The sequence below is a fragment of the Mustelus asterias genome, chromosome 23 (genome assembly GCF_964213995.1).
Source record: "Mustelus asterias chromosome 23, sMusAst1.hap1.1, whole genome shotgun sequence".
In the NCBI taxonomy this organism is placed as follows: Eukaryota; Metazoa; Chordata; class Chondrichthyes; order Carcharhiniformes; family Triakidae; genus Mustelus; species Mustelus asterias.
The window spans coordinates 13927978-13949898 of NC_135823.1; the positions used below are offsets into that span (position 1 = coordinate 13927978).

Genomic DNA, 21921 nt, shown 5'->3' on the forward strand with positions numbered 1-21921 from the left:
TACCTCATTGAATGTTTTAAAGGCAAGGATAGATAAATTTTTGAACAGTAAAGGGTTATGGTGAGTGGGCGGGTAAGTGGAGCTGAATCCATGAAAAGATAAGCCATGATCTTATTGAATGGTGGAGCAGGCTCGAGGAGTCAGATGGCCTACTCCTGCTCCTAATTCTTATGGAAACATTTACATGAACTGCTGTTGCATTTTCTGACTTGTATCATTGCTTCCAATGATTCCCTCCTTAATCATCCTTTGTTCTATATAGATAAATCTGATTAAGGTTTTCTCTAGATGATATTGAAGACCCAGAGACTCGCCACTAACATTGGTATCACTGGAAATGCAGCGTTTTTGCAGAATGCTTTTGGAAAGTAATCAGGAACAGCGACCAAATTTTCTCTTCTCTGCTCCAAAGTGCCGCAGGTAATGGGAATGTCACTGCTGCTACTTTGGCTGAACCTGCTACATATTTTTGACAATTTCCAAGAACCTTTTGGTCTGTTATACCTGTTACGCCTTTACTAACGCAGCTCTTGTGGGAACTGCCAAATCAGTAAATGTTTGAGGACAGAGGTTAATATGTAAACTAAGCAAACATTTTTAGGATCATGCCCAATTCATCTTAGAATTGTCGTGAAATTAAGTTTATCGGCAACTGATGATCCATTATATGGTAGAGTAACTTACTTGTATAGGCAAGCACATTCTCAGTACTGTTTTTTAGCTCCAGAATGATGTTTGGGTGTGATGGATGAACCATATAGAGATAATGTCTTAAATCTTCAGGTACCTGAATAGTAAAAAGTGATTAAAACATATAGCACCAATAAATTGTTTTAAAAGAGGAATAATAGTTTTAGGTTTATGGAAAAAGTGGGATTGGAATATGTGGCTCATTTGAAGAGAAACATCAGCACGGAATGATGGGTTAAACTTTCCAATTCTAGTGGAGGTGGATTAGGATGTGGATAAGCCCATCATTGAGGCTGAAGCCTGACTGTTGTCTGGAGATGGCGTCCCAGTGGCAGGCTGGGAGTGGCAGTCAAACCTTCTTCAAATCCACGCCTCACAGACTGGGTGGTTTCAAAGTGAAGACTGAGCTCATGAAAGCAATTAAGTTCTTCACCCTTGGATTCTTTTTTACCCAACATATTATTCTCCACGTTAGCACATGTGGTAGTTTTACTAACTCTACAAGTAGTGCTTGAAAGAAAATAAAATATTGCCAGTGATAAACATGTGTGGTATAAGAAATAGTTTCTGATTTTAATAAAGTCAAGCTGACTTGCTATTTTAGTCTGTTCCCCCCCCCTCCGCAAAAAAAATTTTTTTCACTCAGAGGGTGGTGGGAATCTGGAATGCACTGCCTGGGAAGGCAGCGGAGGCCGGAAACCTTACAACCTTTAAAAAATATTTGGATGAGCACTTGAAATATCAGCAAATTCAAGGTTATGGGACAAGTGCTGGAAAATGGGATTAGCGCGACTTTAGTGGTAGTTATTGTCGGTGCAGACTCGGGCCAAAAGGCCTTTTCTGCACTGTACGGATCTATAAGACAGCTCTGAATGAGAAACATCTTTTGCTGAATGTTCAGGTAAAAAGACCGCACAGTGTAGCAAGCTGCATACACAAAGTGCAGTAAGAAGTTTAACAACACCAGGTTAAAGTCCAACAGGTCTATTTGGTAGCAAACACCACTAGCTTTCGGAGCGCTGCTCCTTCATCAGGTGAGTGGGAGATCATGATTACACAAAGTGCTGCATCCCCAGATTATAGACATATATGTTCTCCTAATATCAAATGTGAATTTCAACCTTTCATGAGCAGAATCCTATTTTAGTTTGAATCAAAACATTCTGGGCAGCTAAATGCTATGTCAATTTGTACCACAGAACCCCTCCAGTGCAGAAGGCGGCCGTTTGGCCCATCGAGTCTGCACCAACTCTCCAAGGAGTATCTTACCGAGGCCCACACCTATCTTATCTCCGTAACCCTGCGCATTTAGCATGGCCAATCCACTTAACCTCTACATCTTTGGTGTGTGGGAGGAAACTGGAGCACTCAGACGAAACCCACGGAGACACGGGGAGAACGTGCAAATTCCACACAGACAGTCACCCAAGCCGGGAATCAAATCCGGGTCCCTGACGCTGTGAGGCAGCAGTGCTAACCACTGTGCCACCATGGGGCCCTTACATGTTAGCTGAAAATTTCTGTTTTAACAACAACATTGGCACTAATTTAACAAGGCTTTTACTTGCTAAAAGATAATCAGATTTTATTTAGTATCAAATCCAAATTTCACAAAAACATTGTTTTACCAGTATCAAATAACAAACTTACAGAACTATTGGCATGTGTTGGAAGTTCACCCCAGAAAAGAAAAGTTGATTGGGACACAGTGTTGATAGAGGATGGGTTTGGACAGTTTCTTCTGAATAGTAAATCTTCCTCCCACAGTATCTTGCCACTTTTACCATCCACAATCGTAACCTGCAGAGCAAATCAGTCACACATATTTATGCTTCTCAGCAAAAACATAAAAGTAACCCAACTCAAAGTAGTAGTTATAAGCATAAAATCAAATTACTGCAGATGCTTGAATTTGAAAAAAAGCAGAAAATGCTGGAAAATCTCAGCAGGGGACAGCATCTGTGGAGAGAGGAACAGAGTTAATGGGCGCAAAGTTGCCAAAATGTTTCAAAATTTACCAAATTACCAAAAAAAACTCTAAGTGCCAAACAAGTGTGAAAACAGGAGAGAATCATGGCGATTTTTTGGGTAGACTCTCAGATGCAATTGTATGGCACTGTAAGCGGACACAAATTTCTGTGATTCCTTAGATTAAATATTTCTTAGAATAAAATCAAATAAATGAAACAGGACAAAGCAGCACCCAGGCACAAAGTGTGAACAGACAAGCAGGTCTTTTAAAACGCAGAAACAAGGCTGACAAAAGAACTCAGGAACTCACATTAGCATACCCTTCCATTTAATTAAATTGGTTCCAAGGATATCAGGAAACCCTTATCAAACACTTCAGAAGGTCTCTGAGACCTGGAAGACTTCCTGATATCCAATTAAACACCTATTGTATAAGAAACTCCGGAGATCTCAGACAATTCTCACTTCCCTAGACTGGGCAATCACCAGACTTAACACATCAACTCCTCACCTAAAAACCCATTAAACAGGATGACCATGGCAAAAAACCATAAACAAACCATTTACACATCAACTACAGAATACCACTATAACTATAACCCATTTTGGCGGGCCTTCAGAGTACCTTCGGGACTGTTATTGTATATATGTCCTGATTGTACCTCAGTCGACGTAAAGCAATAAAGCTGTGCCATTGTTGAACCTGACTCTGGGTCCTTGGTGGTCGTATTCGCCCACTCGCGCTAACAGCACTTAGGAAAAAAAGAGGCCAGATATGATTCTCGTCAGTAGGGGAAGTGTGCAGAGCCTATTCTCGCTGCTGAGCTCTTGGGGCGCCATTGCACAGATGCTCCCATCTCCCAGTGCACTGTGTACACACAGTGCATTGGGAGGTATCAGCTCCCCATCCCGATTGTCACACCAGACATCAATCCCAGGCGTGAACCCGATTTTTCACCTCTCGCCAGACCGTACCAGCTTAAGACCAAGCCCTAAGTGCCATAAAAGTCTGAAAAATTGACTGTTCCATTCTGGTTTTTTGGGTGAGCTACCCCACGCAATCCTCCCACACTCCGTCAAGTCTTTTCGCAGTCGGGGGGAACCTAAGCTTGCTGGGGAAGCCAGCTGTAGACTGCTTGCCACTGCCACACAGAGACCTTCTGCCACCCACCCCTCCGCAATCATCGGTGGCAGTGTAACCCACCCTTATGGCAATATGGGTCACCAACATTGGGACCCTCTCAATGAGTCATGATCCCCTTCGCAGCCCACGCCCCCTCCGCAGTACCCGCTGCACATACACCCACTGCAGAGCTCCTCCCTCCTCCCCGCAGTGCTCCCCACCTTGCTTCCTCCTTCCTCCCAGGCTGTAATCCCACCCCCACTCAGGCCCCACCCCCTTGGCACTATTATGGTACTCTGCGGGTAGTGCCAGGGTACCAGATGGGCACTGCCCCATGGGCACTGTCTGGCCATGTCCCCAATCACCCAGGGGCTTTAACGGCCTCAGATTCTCTCCGGCATGGCCATCATGTCTGGCCAACGAGAAATGTTCGGGAGGCCAGAAACAGTCATGCTGGGCACGTTATTGACATTTAAATTATAACATTAATATTTAAATTGGCTTCACGCTAGTAAAACAGTTCCAGGAAGGCAGCTTTTGGTTTGAGACTGGTTTGCGCCCCATCCCCCATCCATATTTTGAAATATTTTCCCAAATTTGTGACTGTCAGGTTTTTAGTTCCTGCGATTATAATTTTGACATTATCTTCCAAAGGGAATTCCTCTAATTCTGTGCAATGTTCAGATGAAAACAAGACGAAAGAAAGGATCCAAGGCTGCTCCAGAGGCAGATTAGCTGCACCCAATGTTGTCCATGCAAATCACATTGATAAGTAGGGGCACATCTGCCATGGAATGTGAGAGAAGAGTTGCCAATACAAACTTCTTTTCACTATGGTTGATTTCCCAGATTTAGTAATCTCCTTGAATCTTATTTCCAACCAAGTTCCACCACGGCGACAATTCTTCCAAGTTCACCACATGACTCTGAACATTTGAGCACCTGGCTCATGGCTACAGGAACATCAACAATCCAGTTACAGATCGCAAATGTATTATACAGGTCACTAACTGCTCACTAGGACACTGTAGTTTACTTACCTTTCCCATAGATAATTAGGCAGCACAAAGATGCTACATTATTTTCAGTTTCTCCCAAGCCAATCCTCCCCCCCATCCCTGCTCTCTCTGCTGTTTTTTTCTTTCGCGCCTGGGCGCGCTGCTTCAGATTTTTTTCCGAACTGTGCGGTTCAGAGCTCCGATCGTTCCGTCAGCGCTAAGCCCCGCCCACTGCGCGGATTGGACTGGAGCCAGCAAAAAGCGTATGGGCGCGCTGCAAAGAGGATTCCGGGCTCGGATCTGTATTACGCCCGGATCCGGCCCTTAGACTCCAAATGGTAAAATCGGGCCCCAAGGGGCAATTTAGCATGGCCAATGCACCTAACCTACACATCTTTAGACTGTAGGAGGAAAGTCATGTGGAGGGTGCATGAGATGGATCTCTGGCTCAGTTACTAATCTTTATTTACATACTTTCAATAGAGAAAATTCTAGGATCTGCCCATCAGGAACTTATTTTATGGAAGACTACATTATCAATTTACAACATGAAGCACCCAAGACAAGATAAACCCCCCCTTCTCATCCACTACTGAATTCTAAATTAAGTCACATAATTAAAATATCATAGCCCAAAACATTCAAATTAATGAGTCAAGTGACACCGTATGGAAGTATTTATATATCAAACCTTCTTTTTGTTCTCTTCAATGAAGTCTTCAATTAGAAAATCATAAACATCATCGTCGTTAAAGTATCCAAACAGTGGTGCACTGAAAAATAAGCATGTTATACAAATGTTATTTTATTTTACCACTGGTAATAAATGCTGCACACTAAAGCTCTTCCTAGCAAAACAAATTCATTTTCATTAATCACACTAAAACAAAGCTTAACAAAAAAAATAGAAATAATAAACAATGGCAACTGCATTTTGGAATTTGACCCACCATTTTTGTGCAGAAAACAATTTAGGAGAAAAAGTTATGTTTAACGGTTATGTTTTAAAACAACAGACACACGTTTTCTAAAAGACCTGGTTTAGCTACCCTTTGAACCAGCTAGGTGTTTACAGTGGGGCAATAGGACCTAAGTATAGGGCCTTTGTATCCCTGAATTGTACAGAGAGTCAATTGTTTTGCCCTTGTGAACTTATACAATGGTGTAATGGAGACAAGTAACAATAGCATCCTCTTATTTCAGTTGAACCAATTAAGCTAAATTAAGCAACCTTGTATATGTGAGCCAGATTGGAGAATAGGATTGCTAGGCAAAAAAGACGACAATGGACCATCCAGTTGACCTTCCACCATACCACCAGTCATATGATACAACCATAATATGAAGATGTGTGTCTTTTGTACTTAGTCCCACTCTTTAGTCTCTCTGAAAGTGGATCAAGTAAACAGTCGATTATGAGACCAGGTATGAATTGCTAAGCTGCTTTCTTTCACAGCGAGTGAATATGCAGAGCTATAATTATCATCAAACATACTCTATTCAGTTAGTACAATTTATATTTGCATATTTAAAAAAATGTACTCATACAATGGTGTATTGCAGACAAGTAACAATAGCATACTCTCGTTCAAAGGGTAGCTAAAAGGCAAATGAATTAAGTGTTTCTCAAAAACAGTAAATAGCAAACAATTTGTTCGTCTCTCTCAGCAATCCATGAACAAATCGCAGCCGTCACGCTGGGCTCTAATCAGGCATTGAAAGGCAGGTGTCTGGCATAGATTATCCTTCAGGTTGCAAACATGGGAATAAAAAGGCAGGAAGTCAAGTTTGTAAATAGAAAGCCGTGGGGACAAACTTTTGCCAGACTTTGGATTGGTGGGGGAGCAATGTTATTAAGTCAAATTACAACCCACCAAAAGGCAGGGGAAGCAGTGTACATTTTTCAAAATATGCAAATATAAATTGTACTAACTGAATAGAGTATGTTTGATGATAATTATAGCTCTGCATATTCACTCGCTGTGAAAGAAAGCAGCTTAGCAATTCATACCTGGTCTCATAATCGACTGTTTACTTGATCCACTTTCAGAGAGACTAAAGAGTGGGACTAAGTACAAAAGACACACATCTTCATATCATGGTTGTATCATATGACTGGTAGTATGGTGGAAGGTCAACTGGATGGTCCACGGTCCTTTTTTTTGCCTAGCAATCCTATTCTCTGATCTGGCTCACATATACAAGGTTGCTTAATTTAGTTTAATTGATTCAACTGAAATAAGAGGATGCTATTGTTACTTGTCTCCATTACACCATTGTATAAGTTCACAAGGGCAAAGAAATTGACTCTACAGGGATGCAAAGGCCCTATACTTAGAAAGGTCCTATTGTCCCTCCGTAAACACCTAGCTGTAGATTTACTAGTTATAGATTAAATAAAGATATACCCATGAATTTGAGATATATTGTGATGCCAATAGGTCTGCAGGCTTTGTCCATCCAAAAGCTCAACTAAGTCACTTGTGCTGATTAACAGGTTTCCAGCACTCGTTCCTGGCACAGGCACTTTCTGAAGGTATTTAGCTGTCCTGGAACTGTATGGGAGAAATCGAGAGAACATAAGAATACAGAAGATTAATCATAGAATCACAGAGTCCCTACAGTGCAAAAGAAGGCCATTCGGCCCATCGAGACTGCACCAACAACAATTCCACCCAGATTCTATCCACGTAACACCACATATTTACCCTGCTAATCTCCCTGACATTAAGGGGCAATTTAGCACGGCCAATCCAACTAACTTCTTTGGACTGAGAGAGGAAACAAGAGAACCCGGAGGAAACCCACGCAGACAAGGGGAGAATGTGCAAAGTCCACCTAGACAGTCACCCAAGACTGGAATTGAACCCAGGTCCCTGACGGTGAGACAGCAGTGCTAACTACTGTGCCACCCCTTTAGGCGTTTTTTATTGTGCTCTAAATCACTGCCTGATTTTACTAATTAAAACAATTATACTGACCGTCAGATCCTACCTTATGAAAAGGGATAAGTCAAAATTTTTGAACCTTGTCAAACAAAGCTAATTTATTAAAGTGAATTAAAGTACCCAAACTGTTGATATAAATGAGAGGTTTGATGTTTCGAAGGGATATCATAATTTAATCGGAGAAACTCATACAGACAAACTTACCTGTGGATTTCTATCTTTCTAGACAGCGGTTCAGTCTTTCTCTCCCACTCGGGATCTGATTTGAGAAATCCAGCATCTGGTTTAGCTGCTGTAGGTGGTGTTCCAGTTGCTTGTATATAAATATCATTCAGTGCCACTCCTTGTGCAGTTCCTGAGGATTAGGAAAATTGTTTTATTTACTTTTTTTCCACACTACAGTGAATGGGAACCGAAGGTTAATATATCACAAAAGTAAGGTTAAGGAGTCCATCTGTTTTACTGAATCAGGATAGGAGTTACTCAAGCAACAAAAACAGCAACTTTAGATAATGTCACAAACGTTCACCACAAAAGGTGAAGCTGTTCAGCCAATCCCATCAACCTGCCCTTTCCACACTGAGTGCAGTTCTGATCGTTATATGAGTAAAAAGAATATAGAGGCACTGGAAGGGTGCAGAGAAGATTTAAAAAGGATGATAAACTTATAGGTATACATATCAGGTTGCTCTCCCATCTATTGAAAAAAAAAGGCCAAGGGGATACCTTAGGCCTTTAAAATTCTGAAAGGATTGGGTAGAGTGGATAGAGAGAGAATGCTTCCTCTTGTGGGGCAGAGCATGACTAGAGGCTGCCAATTTAAGATAGTCACCTTTGAGAATGTGGAACTCGCTGAGTGAATAATATCAATGCATTTGGACAAGCACGAGGGGCAAGGGAACAGATAGTTACGACAGTAGATGTAGATGAGAAAAGATGGGAGGAGGCTCAAATGGAACATAAACATCTGGATGGACTGGTTGGGTCGAATTGCCTCTTTCAATGTTGTATATCTGATGTAACAACACATAGATTGGTGTTCAGTTTACATCAGGGTGTTATGTTCTCCACTTAGTGGGAAAAAAACGACCTTGGAAAAGATGTAGAGAACAGCTACAAGAGTGATTCCGAGCTTAAAGACCCACAGCTGCTCAGATAAACTTAAAGACCTTTATCTCTTTAAGCAGCAAGACTTAAGGTTGACCCAGCAGGTTTATAACATTCACGCCACACAAGTGCCAGTCAATGATTGTCTCCAACAAGAGAGGATCGAACCATCTCTCCTTGACATTCAATGGCGTTACCATCACTGAATCCCCCATTATCAATGAGGGTTACCATTGACCAGAAACTGAACTGGACTAGCCATATAGATACTATGGCTACAAGAACAGGTCAAAGGTTAGGAATCCTGCAATGATTAACTCACCTCCTGACTCCACAAAGCCTGGCCACCATCTACAAGGCACAAGTCAGGAGTGTGATGGAATGCTCTCCACTTGTCTGGATGGGTGTAGCTCTGACAACACTCAAGAAGCTCGACACCATCCAGGACAAAGCAGCCTGCTACATCTTCTACAAACATTCACTCCCTCCACCACCGATGAACAGTGGCAACAGTGGTACCATCTACAAGATGTACTGCAGAAACTCACCAATGTGTCGTCGGCAGCACCTGCCAAACTCACGACTACTGCCATCTGGAAGGACAAGGGCAGCAGATACTTGGGAACACCGCCACCAGGAGGTTTCCCCTCCAAGTCAAACACCATTCTGACTTGGAAATATATCACTGTTCCTACAGTCACTGGGTCAAAATCCTGGAATTCTGTAACAGCACTGTGGGTGTACCGACACCTCAGGGACTGCAGTGGTTCAAAAAGCAGCTCACCACCACTTTGTCAAGGACAACTGGGATGGCAATAAATGCTGGCCTCGCCGGCAACACCCACGTACCATACGGTAATTTTTAAAAAATGATTGATTATGGAAGTTTTCTCACTGCTGATATTAACCCAAACGATTTATTGCTACTTGGCCATTCTTCTCTTTGCTCAGAGATATGACATTACTAACCATTCAGCCCAAGGTAGAATTTGCAATCTATGGATGGCTGACCTGTTTATATCTCTGATTTTTTTTTTAAACAGTCTAGGATACAAGTATCATGGCTCACTTTAAATTCTAATTATTTCAGTGGCAATTCCTTTACTGCAGTTAATTCTAACAATTTTCTTCACATCCTCCTCTGGTACATCTACATTCTCACTTGCAACATCATTTGTCAGAAAATAGCTAACTGCCAGAACCTTTCGGGCTGTTCGCACTGGCGGGTTCTTCCTGTCCCGCCGATCCTGGCAGTGAGGGGTCCATTCAATGGGAAACCCCATTGACAACGGGGGAGAACCAAAAGATCCTGCCGCCAGCTAATGGTGGGTGTGATAGGTTGCGCAGAAAATCCTGCCCAAGGTTTGTGGTTTACTATCATCCTGTATAATTAGACAATCCCACTCTCTCCTCTGCTTTGAGTCGCTCTGTACTGTGCAAATAGTCTTTAATCATATTGCTTATAAAAACTTTTACATCATCTACAGGCCTTCCCTCATACAGGAACCGTCATTTTAAGTATCAGATGCTTTCCTGATTGAATGACTTACATCAATGCTAATTTTCCCATTTTCAGATATGTAGTATCAGGAGATGCATTTCTAACCTAGACTTTTGCCCCAATATGTAACACAAACACAAAATAAACAAATCACAATGTAGACAAATCTTATACATTCCCAATGATGTGGTAAAGAACCAGCGAGAACAGGTTTTAGTTTTCCTGATTTCTGCAAAGTGCATCTCTAAGATATGGTCAGCATATTTTTGTGAGATCGATTTCCCTCGTACTCCGTCTTGTTTCACCCCCTAAAAAGATCAGGTTGCCTGTACATCACTGCCATTGTCTCGCTGCAAAAGAATCCACTGACATTTGTTGTTTGTATTCACATGGAGAATTGCGATTTGGCAATGGAGGGGCATATCACATGTAAAAATCTATCCTAGAATGAGGTATAGCTCTTAGAGAAAGACAAATAAGAACATAAGAAATAGGAGCAGGAGTAGGCCATCTAGTCCCTCGAGCCTGCCCCGCCATTCAATAAGATCATGGCTGATCTGAAGTGGATCAGTTCCACTTACCCGCCTGATCCCTATATCCCCTAATTCCCTTACCGATCAAGAATCCATCTATCCGTGATTTAAACATATTCAATGAGGTAGCCTCCACCACTTCAGTGGGCAGAGAATTCCAGAGATTCACCACCCTCTGAGAGAAGATGTTCCTCCTCAACTCTGTCCTAAACTGACCCCCCCTTTATTTTGAGGCTGTGCCCTCTAGTTCTAGCTTCCTTTCTAAGTGGAAAGAATCTCTCCACCTCTACCCTATCCAGCCCCTTCATTATCTTATAGGTCTCTATAAGATCCCCCCTCAGCCTTCTAAATTCCAACGAGTACAAACCCAATCTGCTCAGTCTCTCCTCATAAATCAACACCTCTCATCTCTGGTATCAACCTGGTGAACCTTCTCTGCACTCCCTCCAAGGCCAATATATCCTTCCGCAAATAAGGGGACCAATACTGCACACAGTATTCCAGCTGCGGCCTCACCAATGCCCTGTACAGATGCAGCAAGACATCTCTGCTTTTATATTCTATCCCCCTTGTGATATAGGCCAACATCCCATTTGCCTTCTTGATCACCTGTTGCACCTGCAGACTGGGTTTTTGCGTCTCATGCACAAGGACCCCCAGGTCCCTTTGCACAGTAGCATGTTGTAATTTTTTTCCATTTAGATAATAATCCAATTTGCTATTATTTCCTCCAAAGTGAATAACCTCGCATTTGTCAACGTTATACTCCATCTGCCAGATCCTCGCCCACTCACTCAGCCTGTCCAAATCTCTCTGCAGACCTTCTACGCCCTCCACACGATTCACTTATCTTTGTGTCGTCTGCAAACTTTGTTACCCTACACTCAGTCCCCTCCTCCAGATCGTCTATATAAATGGTACATAGTTGAGGCCCCAGTACCGATCCCTGCGGCACACCACTAGTTACCATCTGCCAACCAGAAAAGCACCCATTTATTCCGACTCTCTGCTTTTTGTCGGATAGCCAATCCCCAATCCACGCTAACACCCTACCCCCAACTCCGTGTGACCCAATCTTCTTCAGCAAACTTTTGTGAGGCACCTTATCAAAAATCCAAAAACACCCTATTCACCGGTTCCCCTCCGTCAACCGCACTAGTCACATCTTCATAAAAATCCAACAAGTTCGTCAAGTACAACTTTCCCCTCATGAATCCATGCTGCGTCTGCTTAATCGAACCATTCTTATCCAGATGGCCTGCTATTTTTTCTTTAATGATGGATTTCATGAATGGACTGGAAATAGAAGGAGGGAGGGGGAGGGAAAGCAAATACAAATACCAGTTACCTTCAATAAAGAGAATGTAATAGGCACCAGCATTGGTAATGTGAATCAGTGGACTGGAAGGTACAAGACTCTCGGTAATGTTGTAGTACACCTCCTGACCAATGGGATCTCCATTCTTTCCAGACAATAGCTGCAAAATCAACTTATTGACAGACCTAACCTGAAAGAAAAAACACAACTATATCTTTAAACATATATTCTCTGCAGTTTATACAACTTTAAATACAACAAATTGATTGGAACTATGGTATAATCGAACATCAGCAACTCTCTTACAATTTGGAAACAGTCTATTAGTTCTGTGGATAAAATCACTCCAATGGTTTTGCAAGAACCCAGGTTTGAGCCTTGGTTTTGCGTTAGTCAATCTCAGCAAAGGTGACAGTAGGAGCACCGAGCGGCACAGTGGTTAGCACTGCTGTCTCACAGCGCCAGGGTCCCAGGTTCAATTCTGGCCTCAGGTCACTGTCTGTGTGGAGTTTGCACATTCTCCCCGTGTCTGCGTGGGTTCCCTCCAGGTGCTCCGGTTTCCTCCCACAGTCCAAAGATGTGCAGGTTAGGTTGATTGGCCATGCTAAATTATCCATTAGCATGAGGAGGATTAGTAGGGTAAAATGCGTGAGGTTGTGGGAATACGGCTTGGGTGGGATCGTGGTCAGTGCAGACTCAATGGGCCAAATGGCCTCCTTCCGTACTGTAGGGATTCTATAATATTCTTTGATGATATTCACTGCGTAGGGTCAATGGACTGGAAATGTTAACTGAGTTTCTCTCTCTATACATGCTGCCAGACCTGCTGAGTTAATCCAGCATTTTCTGTTTTTATTTATGAATAACCTGAAATTGCGTACTGCCCACCTGCTGCTCTCGGTTCAATTGGGACTCCATCTCCAGGTTCATGCAGACCACTCATAGCAGCATATCTAATCAAACTCATTCTCTGAAGGAGAGGCAAGGGTGGGATGGGGAACGGTGATAAATGAGAAAACTGCAAATATCCAATCATAGTGTAGTACATATCCACTCGTGGTTGGTGGATGGGGGTGGCAGTTTCCATTTTGGGTGCAACTGGCAATTCCACCGGAAATCGTTCCCATTCGCAGAATTGTTTTTTAATCCCTCAAACTCAGTCACATAATCACTGAACCCAAGATCTGCCATGAACCAACCCAACCAGGTAATATTTTTAAATCTCCTTGATTTTAATAATTCTTCATATATTTAAGAGTGGTAGCTTGGTAAAGTTTGATTAGTGCATCTGGACCTAGACTTATCGCAAAAAATAAAGCATCTTAAATCACACCGTCAATATACCACCTGTGAGGAACTCCTTTAAATTACTGAACATGGCATTTTAAAACATACTGAACTATTTTGTTATTAGCTTGCGGTACAGTAATCAGTTCCTTAGTAAATTTAAAAGAAATCATAGGTTTAAATTGCAAGGGATAAGGTTTAAAGGAGATGTACGAGGCAAGTTTTTTTTACACAGAGGGCAGTGGGTGCCTGGAACTCGCTGCTGGGTGAGGCAGTGGAAGCAGATACGATTGTGACTTTTAAGGGGCGTCTTGACAAATACATGAATAGGATGGGAATAGAGGGATATGGTCCCCAGAAGGGTAGGGGGTTTTAGTTCACATGGGCAGCATGGTCGGTGCAGGCTTGGAGGGCTGAAGGGCTTCTTCCTGTGCTGTAATTTTCTTTGTTCTTTGTAAAACCTTTGAAAGTGGACCTATTAGTGTTCTGGCACCCAAAGATTTCAGCTTAATTTTTTTTTAAAGATTAAACTGCCAATAGTAAATATTTAAGTAGTGACCGGAAGATACGGCTCGTCTTGGGGGATAGTTCTACTTCTAAAATGTTTGCCCTTAAACTCCTTGATCTTTTGCACTGGTTAAACTGATATTGAGGCAAATTCTTTATAAAAAACAGCACAATTGAGGCACACGCCAGGTCAGTCATATGCATTTTAGAAGAATGAGGGGGGATTTTATTGAAACTTACAGAATACTGTGAGGCCTGGATAGAGTGGACAAGAGGAGGATGTTTCCACTTGTAGGAAAAACTAGAACCAGAGGGCACAACCTCAGGCTAAAGGGACGATCCTTTAAAACAGAGGAGGAATTTCTTCAGCCAGAGAGTGGTGAATCTGTGGAACTCTTTGCTGCAGAAGGCTGTGGAGGCCAGGTCATTGAGTGTCTTTAAGACAGAGATAGATAGGTTCTTGATTAATAAGGGGGTCAGGGGTTATGGGGAAAAGGCAGGAGAATGGGGATGAGAAAAATATCAGCCATGATTGAACGACGGAGCAGACTCGATGGGCCAAGTGGCCTAATTCTGCTCCTATGTCTTATGGTCATTTAGGATTGTTGCTGAAAAGTAGTAGTCACAGTACAGAATCATTTGGCCCATTGCGTCTTTGAACGAGATAACCAATGAGGCCTACTCTCCACTCTTTCCCCCATAGTCCTGCAAACGTCTCCTGTAAATATGCAACATAATAATACATTCTAAGTTACAAAAAGACAAAAATACTCTCATCTCCATCATTTTGAACTTTATCATGGCAAGGTTGCACGTCACAGCCACTGCCAATCAATGGCAGAAGAAGTTTCTTTCTCATACCTGATTAATCGGTGTAAAAAAGATCAAAAAATCTGTGACATCATCACCATTCAGATCCGGAAGTATTAACGCAGGACCTATCACAGAAAGGTCATCAGCAAAAGTAGTGTTGAATGTCCACAATGTTTCTCCTGAAATAAAACACAAGAGGCATTGTAAATGGTCACAAAAATCAAATAGCACATATAGCCTTTTGGCAAAGATGTCCAAAGATGTGTGGGTTAGGTGGATTGGCCATGTTAAATTGCCGCTTAGTATCAGGGGGACTAGCTAGGGTAAATATATTGGGTTATGGGGATGGGGCCTGGTGTGGGGGGTGGGGTTTGTGGTTGGTGCAGACTTGATGGGCCGAGTGGCCTCCTTCTGCACTGTAGGATTCTATGATTTTTCAGAAGAACATCACCAGCCACTGATACGTTTGAAAGCTTCACGTTTCTGGGTTATCCACTCTTTTCCAGTCTGCCCATTAATAAAGTTCCACTTCCTATATTTTGTTCCAAGGCATTAAAAGGGCAATAAAATGGAAGCAATCAGTAAAATGGTGCTCAAAATATATGCACCTTAACCATGGAAAATCTAAAAAAAAACTCCTGCGATTATCCAACATTATTCATTTTTATCATATTCATATACAACTTCTTAGTTGCTTCAAAGTGAGTTTGTTTGAAGGGAATTTCAAACGGTGAAGTTTCCGTGAATGGCAGTGAGACTACTGATCAGGTCATGTGGATTTATTTTGAGGTGTTGGTTAAGGAAGGAATGTTGCCCATTGGGAAAAACCTTTACAATTCTTTAAATAGCACCATAGATATATTTATCATGGGAATAGGAAGATAGATAAAGAGCATTTCTTTTACATCAGTTCACAGGATGTGGGTGTCACTTGTGCTACCAAATAAACCTGTTGGACTTTAACCTGGTGTTGTGAGACAACTTACTGTGTTTACCCCAGTCCAACGCCGGCATCGCCACTGGTAACGCCAGCATTTACTGCCCATCCTTTGCCAGGCTTAGGAAGTCTTGCACTTGGGCACTCCCATACCACACTGCCCTCCTCCAATCTTCCTTATCCCTTGATATCCCACCCGCTTCCTCCCCAAGCCTCCAATTCCTCTGGATGGCCAGGCACCTGACCATTCCCCTCCCACCCCTCCCTAAAAAACAAGACTCCAACCTCACTGCACCATCTTTCCCCCCATCCCACCCACTCTCTGATTTCTCCTGACCCCACCCTCCATTCAGTCGCATCTCACCACAAAGAACAAAACAAAGAACAATACAGCACAGGAACAGGCCCTTCGGCCCTCCAAGCCCGTGCCGCTCCCTGGTCCAAACTAGACCATTCTTTTGTATCCCTCCATTCCCACTCCGTTCATATGGCTATCTAGATAAGTCTTAAACATTCCCAGTGTGTCCGCCTCCACCACCTTGCCCGGCAGCACATTCCAGGCCCCCACCACCCTCTGCGTAAAATATGTCCTTCTGATATCCGTGTTAAACCTCCCCCCACCCCCCGCACTCACCTTGAACCTATGAGCCCTCGTGAACGTCACCACCGACCTGGGAAAAAGCTTCCCACCGTTCACCCTATCTGTGCCTTTCATAATTTTATACACCTCTATTAGGTCACCCCTCATCCTCCGTCTTTCCAGTGAGAACAACCCCAGTTTACCCAATCTCTCCTCATAACTAAGCCCCTTCCATACCAGGCAACATCCTGGTAAACCTCCTCTGCACTCTCTCTAAAGCCTCCACGTCCTTCTGGTAGTGTGGCGCAGTATTCCAAATGCGGCCGAACCAACGTTCTATACAACTGCAACATCAGACCCCAACTTCTATACTCTATGCCCCGTCCTATAAAGGCAAGCATGCCATATGCCTTCTTCACTACCTTCTCCACCTGTGATGTCACCTTCAAGGACCTGTGGACTTGCACACCCAGGTCCCTCTGCGTATCTACACCCTTTATGGTTCTGCCATTTATCGTATAGCTCCCCCCTACGTTAGTTCTACCAAAATGCATCACTTCGCATTTATCTGGATTGAACTCCATCTGCCATTTCTTTGCCCAAATTTCCAGCCTATCTATATCCTTCTGTAGCCTCTGACAATGTACCTCACTATCTGCAAGTCCAGCCATTTTCGTGTTGTCCGCAAACTTACTGATCACCCCAGTTACACCTTCTTCCAGATCGTTTATATAAATCACAAACAGCAGAGGTCCCAATACGGAGCCCTGCGGAACACCACTAGTCACAGGCATCCAGCCGGAAAAAGACCCTTCCACTACCACCCTCTGTCTTCTGTGACCAAGCCAGTTCTCCACCCATCTAGCCACCTCCCCCTTTATCCCATGAGATCCAACCTTTTGCACCAAACTACCATGAAGAACTTTGTCAAACACTTTACTAAAGTCCATATAGACGGCATCCACGGCCCTTCCCTCGTCAACCATTCTAGTCACTTCTTCAAAAAACTCCACCAGGTTAGTGAGGCATGACCTCCCTCTCACAAAACCATGCTATCGTTAATGAGTTTATTCCTTTCTAAATGCGCATACATCCTATCTCTAAGAATCCTCTCCAACAACTTCCCTACCACGGACGTCAAGCTCACCGGTCTATGATTTCCCGGGTTATCCTTCCTGCCCTTCTTAAATAACGGGACCACATTAGCTATCCTCCAATCCTCTGGGACCTCACCTGTGTCCAGTGACGAGACAAAGATTTGCGTCAGAGGCCCAGTGATTTCATCTCTCGTCTCCTTGAGCAGCCTTGGATAGATTCCATCAGGCCCTGGGGATTTGTCAGTCTTTATATTCCCTAAAAAACCTAACACTTCCACCCTTGTAATGGAGATTTTCGCTAACGGTCAACACTCCCCTCCGAGACACTCCCAGTCAACACATCCCTCTCCTTTGTGAATTCCGATGCAAAGTATTCATTTAGGATCTCCCCTACTTCTTTGGGCTCAAAGCATAATTCCCCACTTTTGTCCCTGAGAGGTCCGATTTTTTCCCTGACAACCCTTTTGTTCCTAACGTATGAATAAAATGCCAAGGACATTTCGTGACCCCTTTTTGCCCTTCTAATTCCTCGGTTGAGTTCTTTCCTACTTTCTTTGTATTCCTCCAGAGCTCCCTCTGTTTTTAGCTGCCTGGACCTAACGTATGCCTCTCTTTTCTTTTTGACCAATCCCTCAATTTCCCTGGTTATCCACAGTAAAGTGATAACATTTGGGGTCTCTGAGAAAAGGCTATTTCCTTCTCCCCTATTCCTCCCCTAATGCACATAATAACTAATCCGTGGTAGAGGCAGCATACCTCCAACCACAAATGTCCAAGTTGACACTCCAGTACAGTAGAGGGAGTGCCGCACTGTTGGAAGTGCCAGTTTTCAGATGAGACCTTGAACTGAGGCCCTATCTGCCTGCTCATGTGATGTCAATGATCCCATGGCACTATTTTGAAGAACGGGGAATTTCTCCTTGGTGTCCTGGTCAACATTTAACCCTCAATCAACAGCATGGAAAACAAATTATATCATCAAAATCGCACTCTTGTTTGTGGGAGCTTGCTATACACAAATTGACTGCTGTTTCCTACACCCCAACAGCGACTACACTTCAAAAGTACTTCAATGACTGTAAAGCACAAAGTCGTCTGGTGGTTATGAAAGGCAGGATATAAACGCAAGTCTTTCATTCTTTCTTTCCTTTGCCACAGTCCCATTCCTACTGTCACCAGACGCTCACCCCTGCTCCTACCAATTACATTCCAATAAGAGTCTGGGCATTTTACATTCAGGAGAAGGTCCATACCGCCCAATATCTTATTATTCTATAGTATATCCTGGAGGTGTAACACTTGGAACTACTGGTGATCTCAATCTGCACCTTTCAGTGATGGGTGCTTGTTCCAGGAGACAGATTGAGAAACATTTCAGTGGCCAAGACCTGATTCAAATCATTAAGCTGCTTAATAGACAGTCAAAGCAAATCACACGTCCTTCAGTCACTCTCGCTTATTGATAAATCAGAATCTAATAAAACATAAGCACTGTTCTTTTAATTGATGAACTGACTTGTTTTTGCCATTACTCTTGTACCTAAACAACTTCAAACTGAATCTCATGATATCCTACATTGTAACTTCTAGCTTTGGACCCAGACACATCACAGTCCTTCTCTTTAAAATCTCACTGATGGTCTAAGTATCCATTTTCTCTTACATTCTAAATAAAGCAACGCTTTGGCTCATAAGGAGTTTCTCATTAAGTCTGTGAATCAAGCTTGCATGAATAGAAACATCCCTAATTAAAGTCATAGAGGTTTAGCGCATGGAAACAGGCCCTTCGGCCCACCTTGCCCATGCCGCCATTTTGTTTTAAACCCCTAAGCTAATCCCAATTGCCCGCATTTGGCCCATATCCCTCTATACCCATCTTATCCATGTAACTATCTAAATGCTTTTTAAAAGACAAAATTGTACCCACCTCTACTACTACCTCTGGCAGCTTGTTCCAGACACCCACCACCCTCTGTGTGAAAGAATTGTCCCTCTGGACACTTTTGTATCTCTTCCCTCTCACTTTAAACCTATGCCCTCTAGTTTTAGACTCCCCTACCTTTGGGAAAAGATATTGACTATCTAGCTGATCTGTGCCCCTCATTATTTTATAGATGTCCATAAGATCACCCCTCAGCCTCCTACGCTCCAGAGAAAAAAGTCCCAGTCTATCCAGTCTCTATTTATAACTCAAACCATTAAGTCCCGGTAGCATCCTACTAAATCTTTTCTGCACTCCTTCTAGTTTAATAATATCCTTTCTATAACAGGGTGACCAGAACTGCACACAGTATTCCAAGTGTGGCCTTACCAATGCCTTGTACAACTTCAAGAAGACGTCCCAACTCCTGTATTCAATGTTCTGACCGATGAAACCAAGCATGCCGAATGCCTTCTTCACCTCTCTGACCACCTGTGACTCCACTTTCAAGGAGCTATGAACATGTACCCCCAGATCTCTTTGTTCTGTAACTCTCCCCAACGCCCTATCATTAACTGAGTAAGTCCTACCCAATCTACCAAAATGCATTACCTTGCATTTGCCTAAATTAAACTCCATCTGCCATTCGTCAACCCACTGGCCCAATTGATCAAGATCCCGTTGCAATCCGAGATAACTTTCTTCACTGTCCACTATACTACCAATCTTGGTGTCATCTGCAAACTTACTAATCATGCCTCCTATATTCTCATCCAAATCATTAATATAAATGACAAATAACAGTGGGCCCAGCACTGATCCCTGAGGCACACCGCTGGTCTCAGGCCTCCAGTTTGAAAAACTTTGAAATTCTGTAACTGCAAATGTTTACGAGATTTTCTAACCTAATTTCCATTGAAGGGAACTGACTGTATTTCTTCCTGGAGTTGAAAGCTTGGCATGCCCTATTTTTCTCTCCCCATTAACCTCCCTGCCTCTATTACCCTTACTCCTATTAATACAGAGATGAGGAGGAATTCCTTCCATCAGAGAATAGTGATTCCGTGGAATTCTTTATTGCAGAGGGCTGTAGAGGCTGGGTCGTTAAGAATGTTCAAGGCCGAGATAGACAGATTTTTAATCAGTAAGGGAATCGAGGATTATGGGGATAAGACGGGAAAATGGAGTTGAGGATTATCACATCAGATCAGTCATGATCTTATTGAATGGCAGAGCAGACTCGATGGGCCAAATAGCCTACTACTGCTCCCATGTCTTACGGTCTTATCCATGGTTCTCTTCTCTTTGTCCCTTAACTTCCCATCTGTATCCACTGTTGTCCACTATCTAATGCCCATATCTCTCTCACTTCTCAGCCCCCACGTTCCTTTACCCCTTTCTTCTCAACACCCATCTATCTACTTCCTCCATATCTATAAACATTTTCCCCCACTGTCTAACCTTCTTTATCTATTCTTTGATTCAAAACTGTGTACTTTATTCTTACTTACAGAAAGTATATTAATTTAATGAATCAGTTTAAATAACAGGCACTGTCTCTTCCTACACCTAAAATAATTAAGAAAATAAAGTCCTTAGGGGAACAATATCAAAAAAGGAAATTTATTTTGAAATACATACCAGAAGAACTGATTGCAGTAACGGGATGAGGGGATCCAATGACGAGGCATCCTGAAGACTTTGTGCCTTTTAGATTTTCAATTCCACATTGCACATGCTGAACATTCTCTGCCAAAGCTCTCTGCCACAGCAGACTCCCATTGGTTCCTGATAGGGCAGTTACATGAGCACAAGGAGAAGAAAGGCCTAAAAAACGATACAGAATAAATTAACTGAGATAGTCTTGATGTAAAAGTAAACTTGATGTACAACAACAGTCTGACAGTCACACTCACAGAACTATACCTTACAGATAATTTCGCAGACACCACCATCACCATTCCTGGGTATGTCCTGTCTCACTGGCAGGACAGACCCAACAGCGGTGGTGGCACAGTGCTATACAGTCAGGAGAGAGAGATGCCCTGGGAATCCTCAACATCAACTATGGATCCCATGAAGTCTCATGGCACCAGGTCAAGCATGGGCAAGGAAACCTCCTGGATATTACAATGTACTGTCCCCCAGCTGATGAATCAGTACTCCACCATGTTGAACACCACTTGAAGGAATCACCGAGAATGACAAGGGCGCAGAATGTACTCTTCGTAGGGACTTCAATGCCCACTGAAGCTTGGTAGCACCAGTACTGACCAAGCTGACCGGATCCTAAAGAACATATCTGCTAAACTGGAACTGATTTTGTGTCTCTGTGCCCTGTTTGAGAGCAGATTTCCACTCCATCTGACGAAGGAGCAGCGCTCCAAAAGCTAATGGTATTTGCTACCAAATAAACCTGTTGGACTTTAACCTGGTGTTGTTAAATCTGTTACTGTGTTTACCCCAGTCCAACACCGGCATCTCCACATCATAACTGGAACTGTGGCAGGTGGTGAGGAAATCAACAAGAGGAAAAAACATACTTGACTTCATCCTCACGAACCTGCCTGCTGAAGATGCATCTGTCCAT

The 21921-nt window shown here is 43.0% G+C and overlaps 1 protein-coding gene across 1 annotated transcript in view; it reads right to left on the reverse strand.

Moving 5' to 3' along the window:
• Positions 1 to 619: 619 nt before the first annotated feature.
• Positions 620 to 21921, reverse strand: part of fam234a (family with sequence similarity 234 member A) — a 31008-nt gene continuing 9706 nt past the window's right edge. Inside the window, exons 4-11 of the mRNA XM_078240972.1 lie at positions 20973 to 21158; positions 14845 to 14975; positions 12220 to 12379; positions 7935 to 8085; positions 7191 to 7337; positions 5474 to 5555; positions 2341 to 2490; positions 620 to 787 (exon numbers count right to left, since the gene is read on the reverse strand). Of these exons, the coding sequence (XP_078097098.1) occupies positions 620 to 787; positions 2341 to 2490; positions 5474 to 5555; positions 7191 to 7337; positions 7935 to 8085; positions 12220 to 12379; positions 14845 to 14975; positions 20973 to 21158 (1175 nt within the window). The remainder of the gene's footprint in view (positions 788 to 2340; positions 2491 to 5473; positions 5556 to 7190; positions 7338 to 7934; positions 8086 to 12219; positions 12380 to 14844; positions 14976 to 20972; positions 21159 to 21921) is intronic.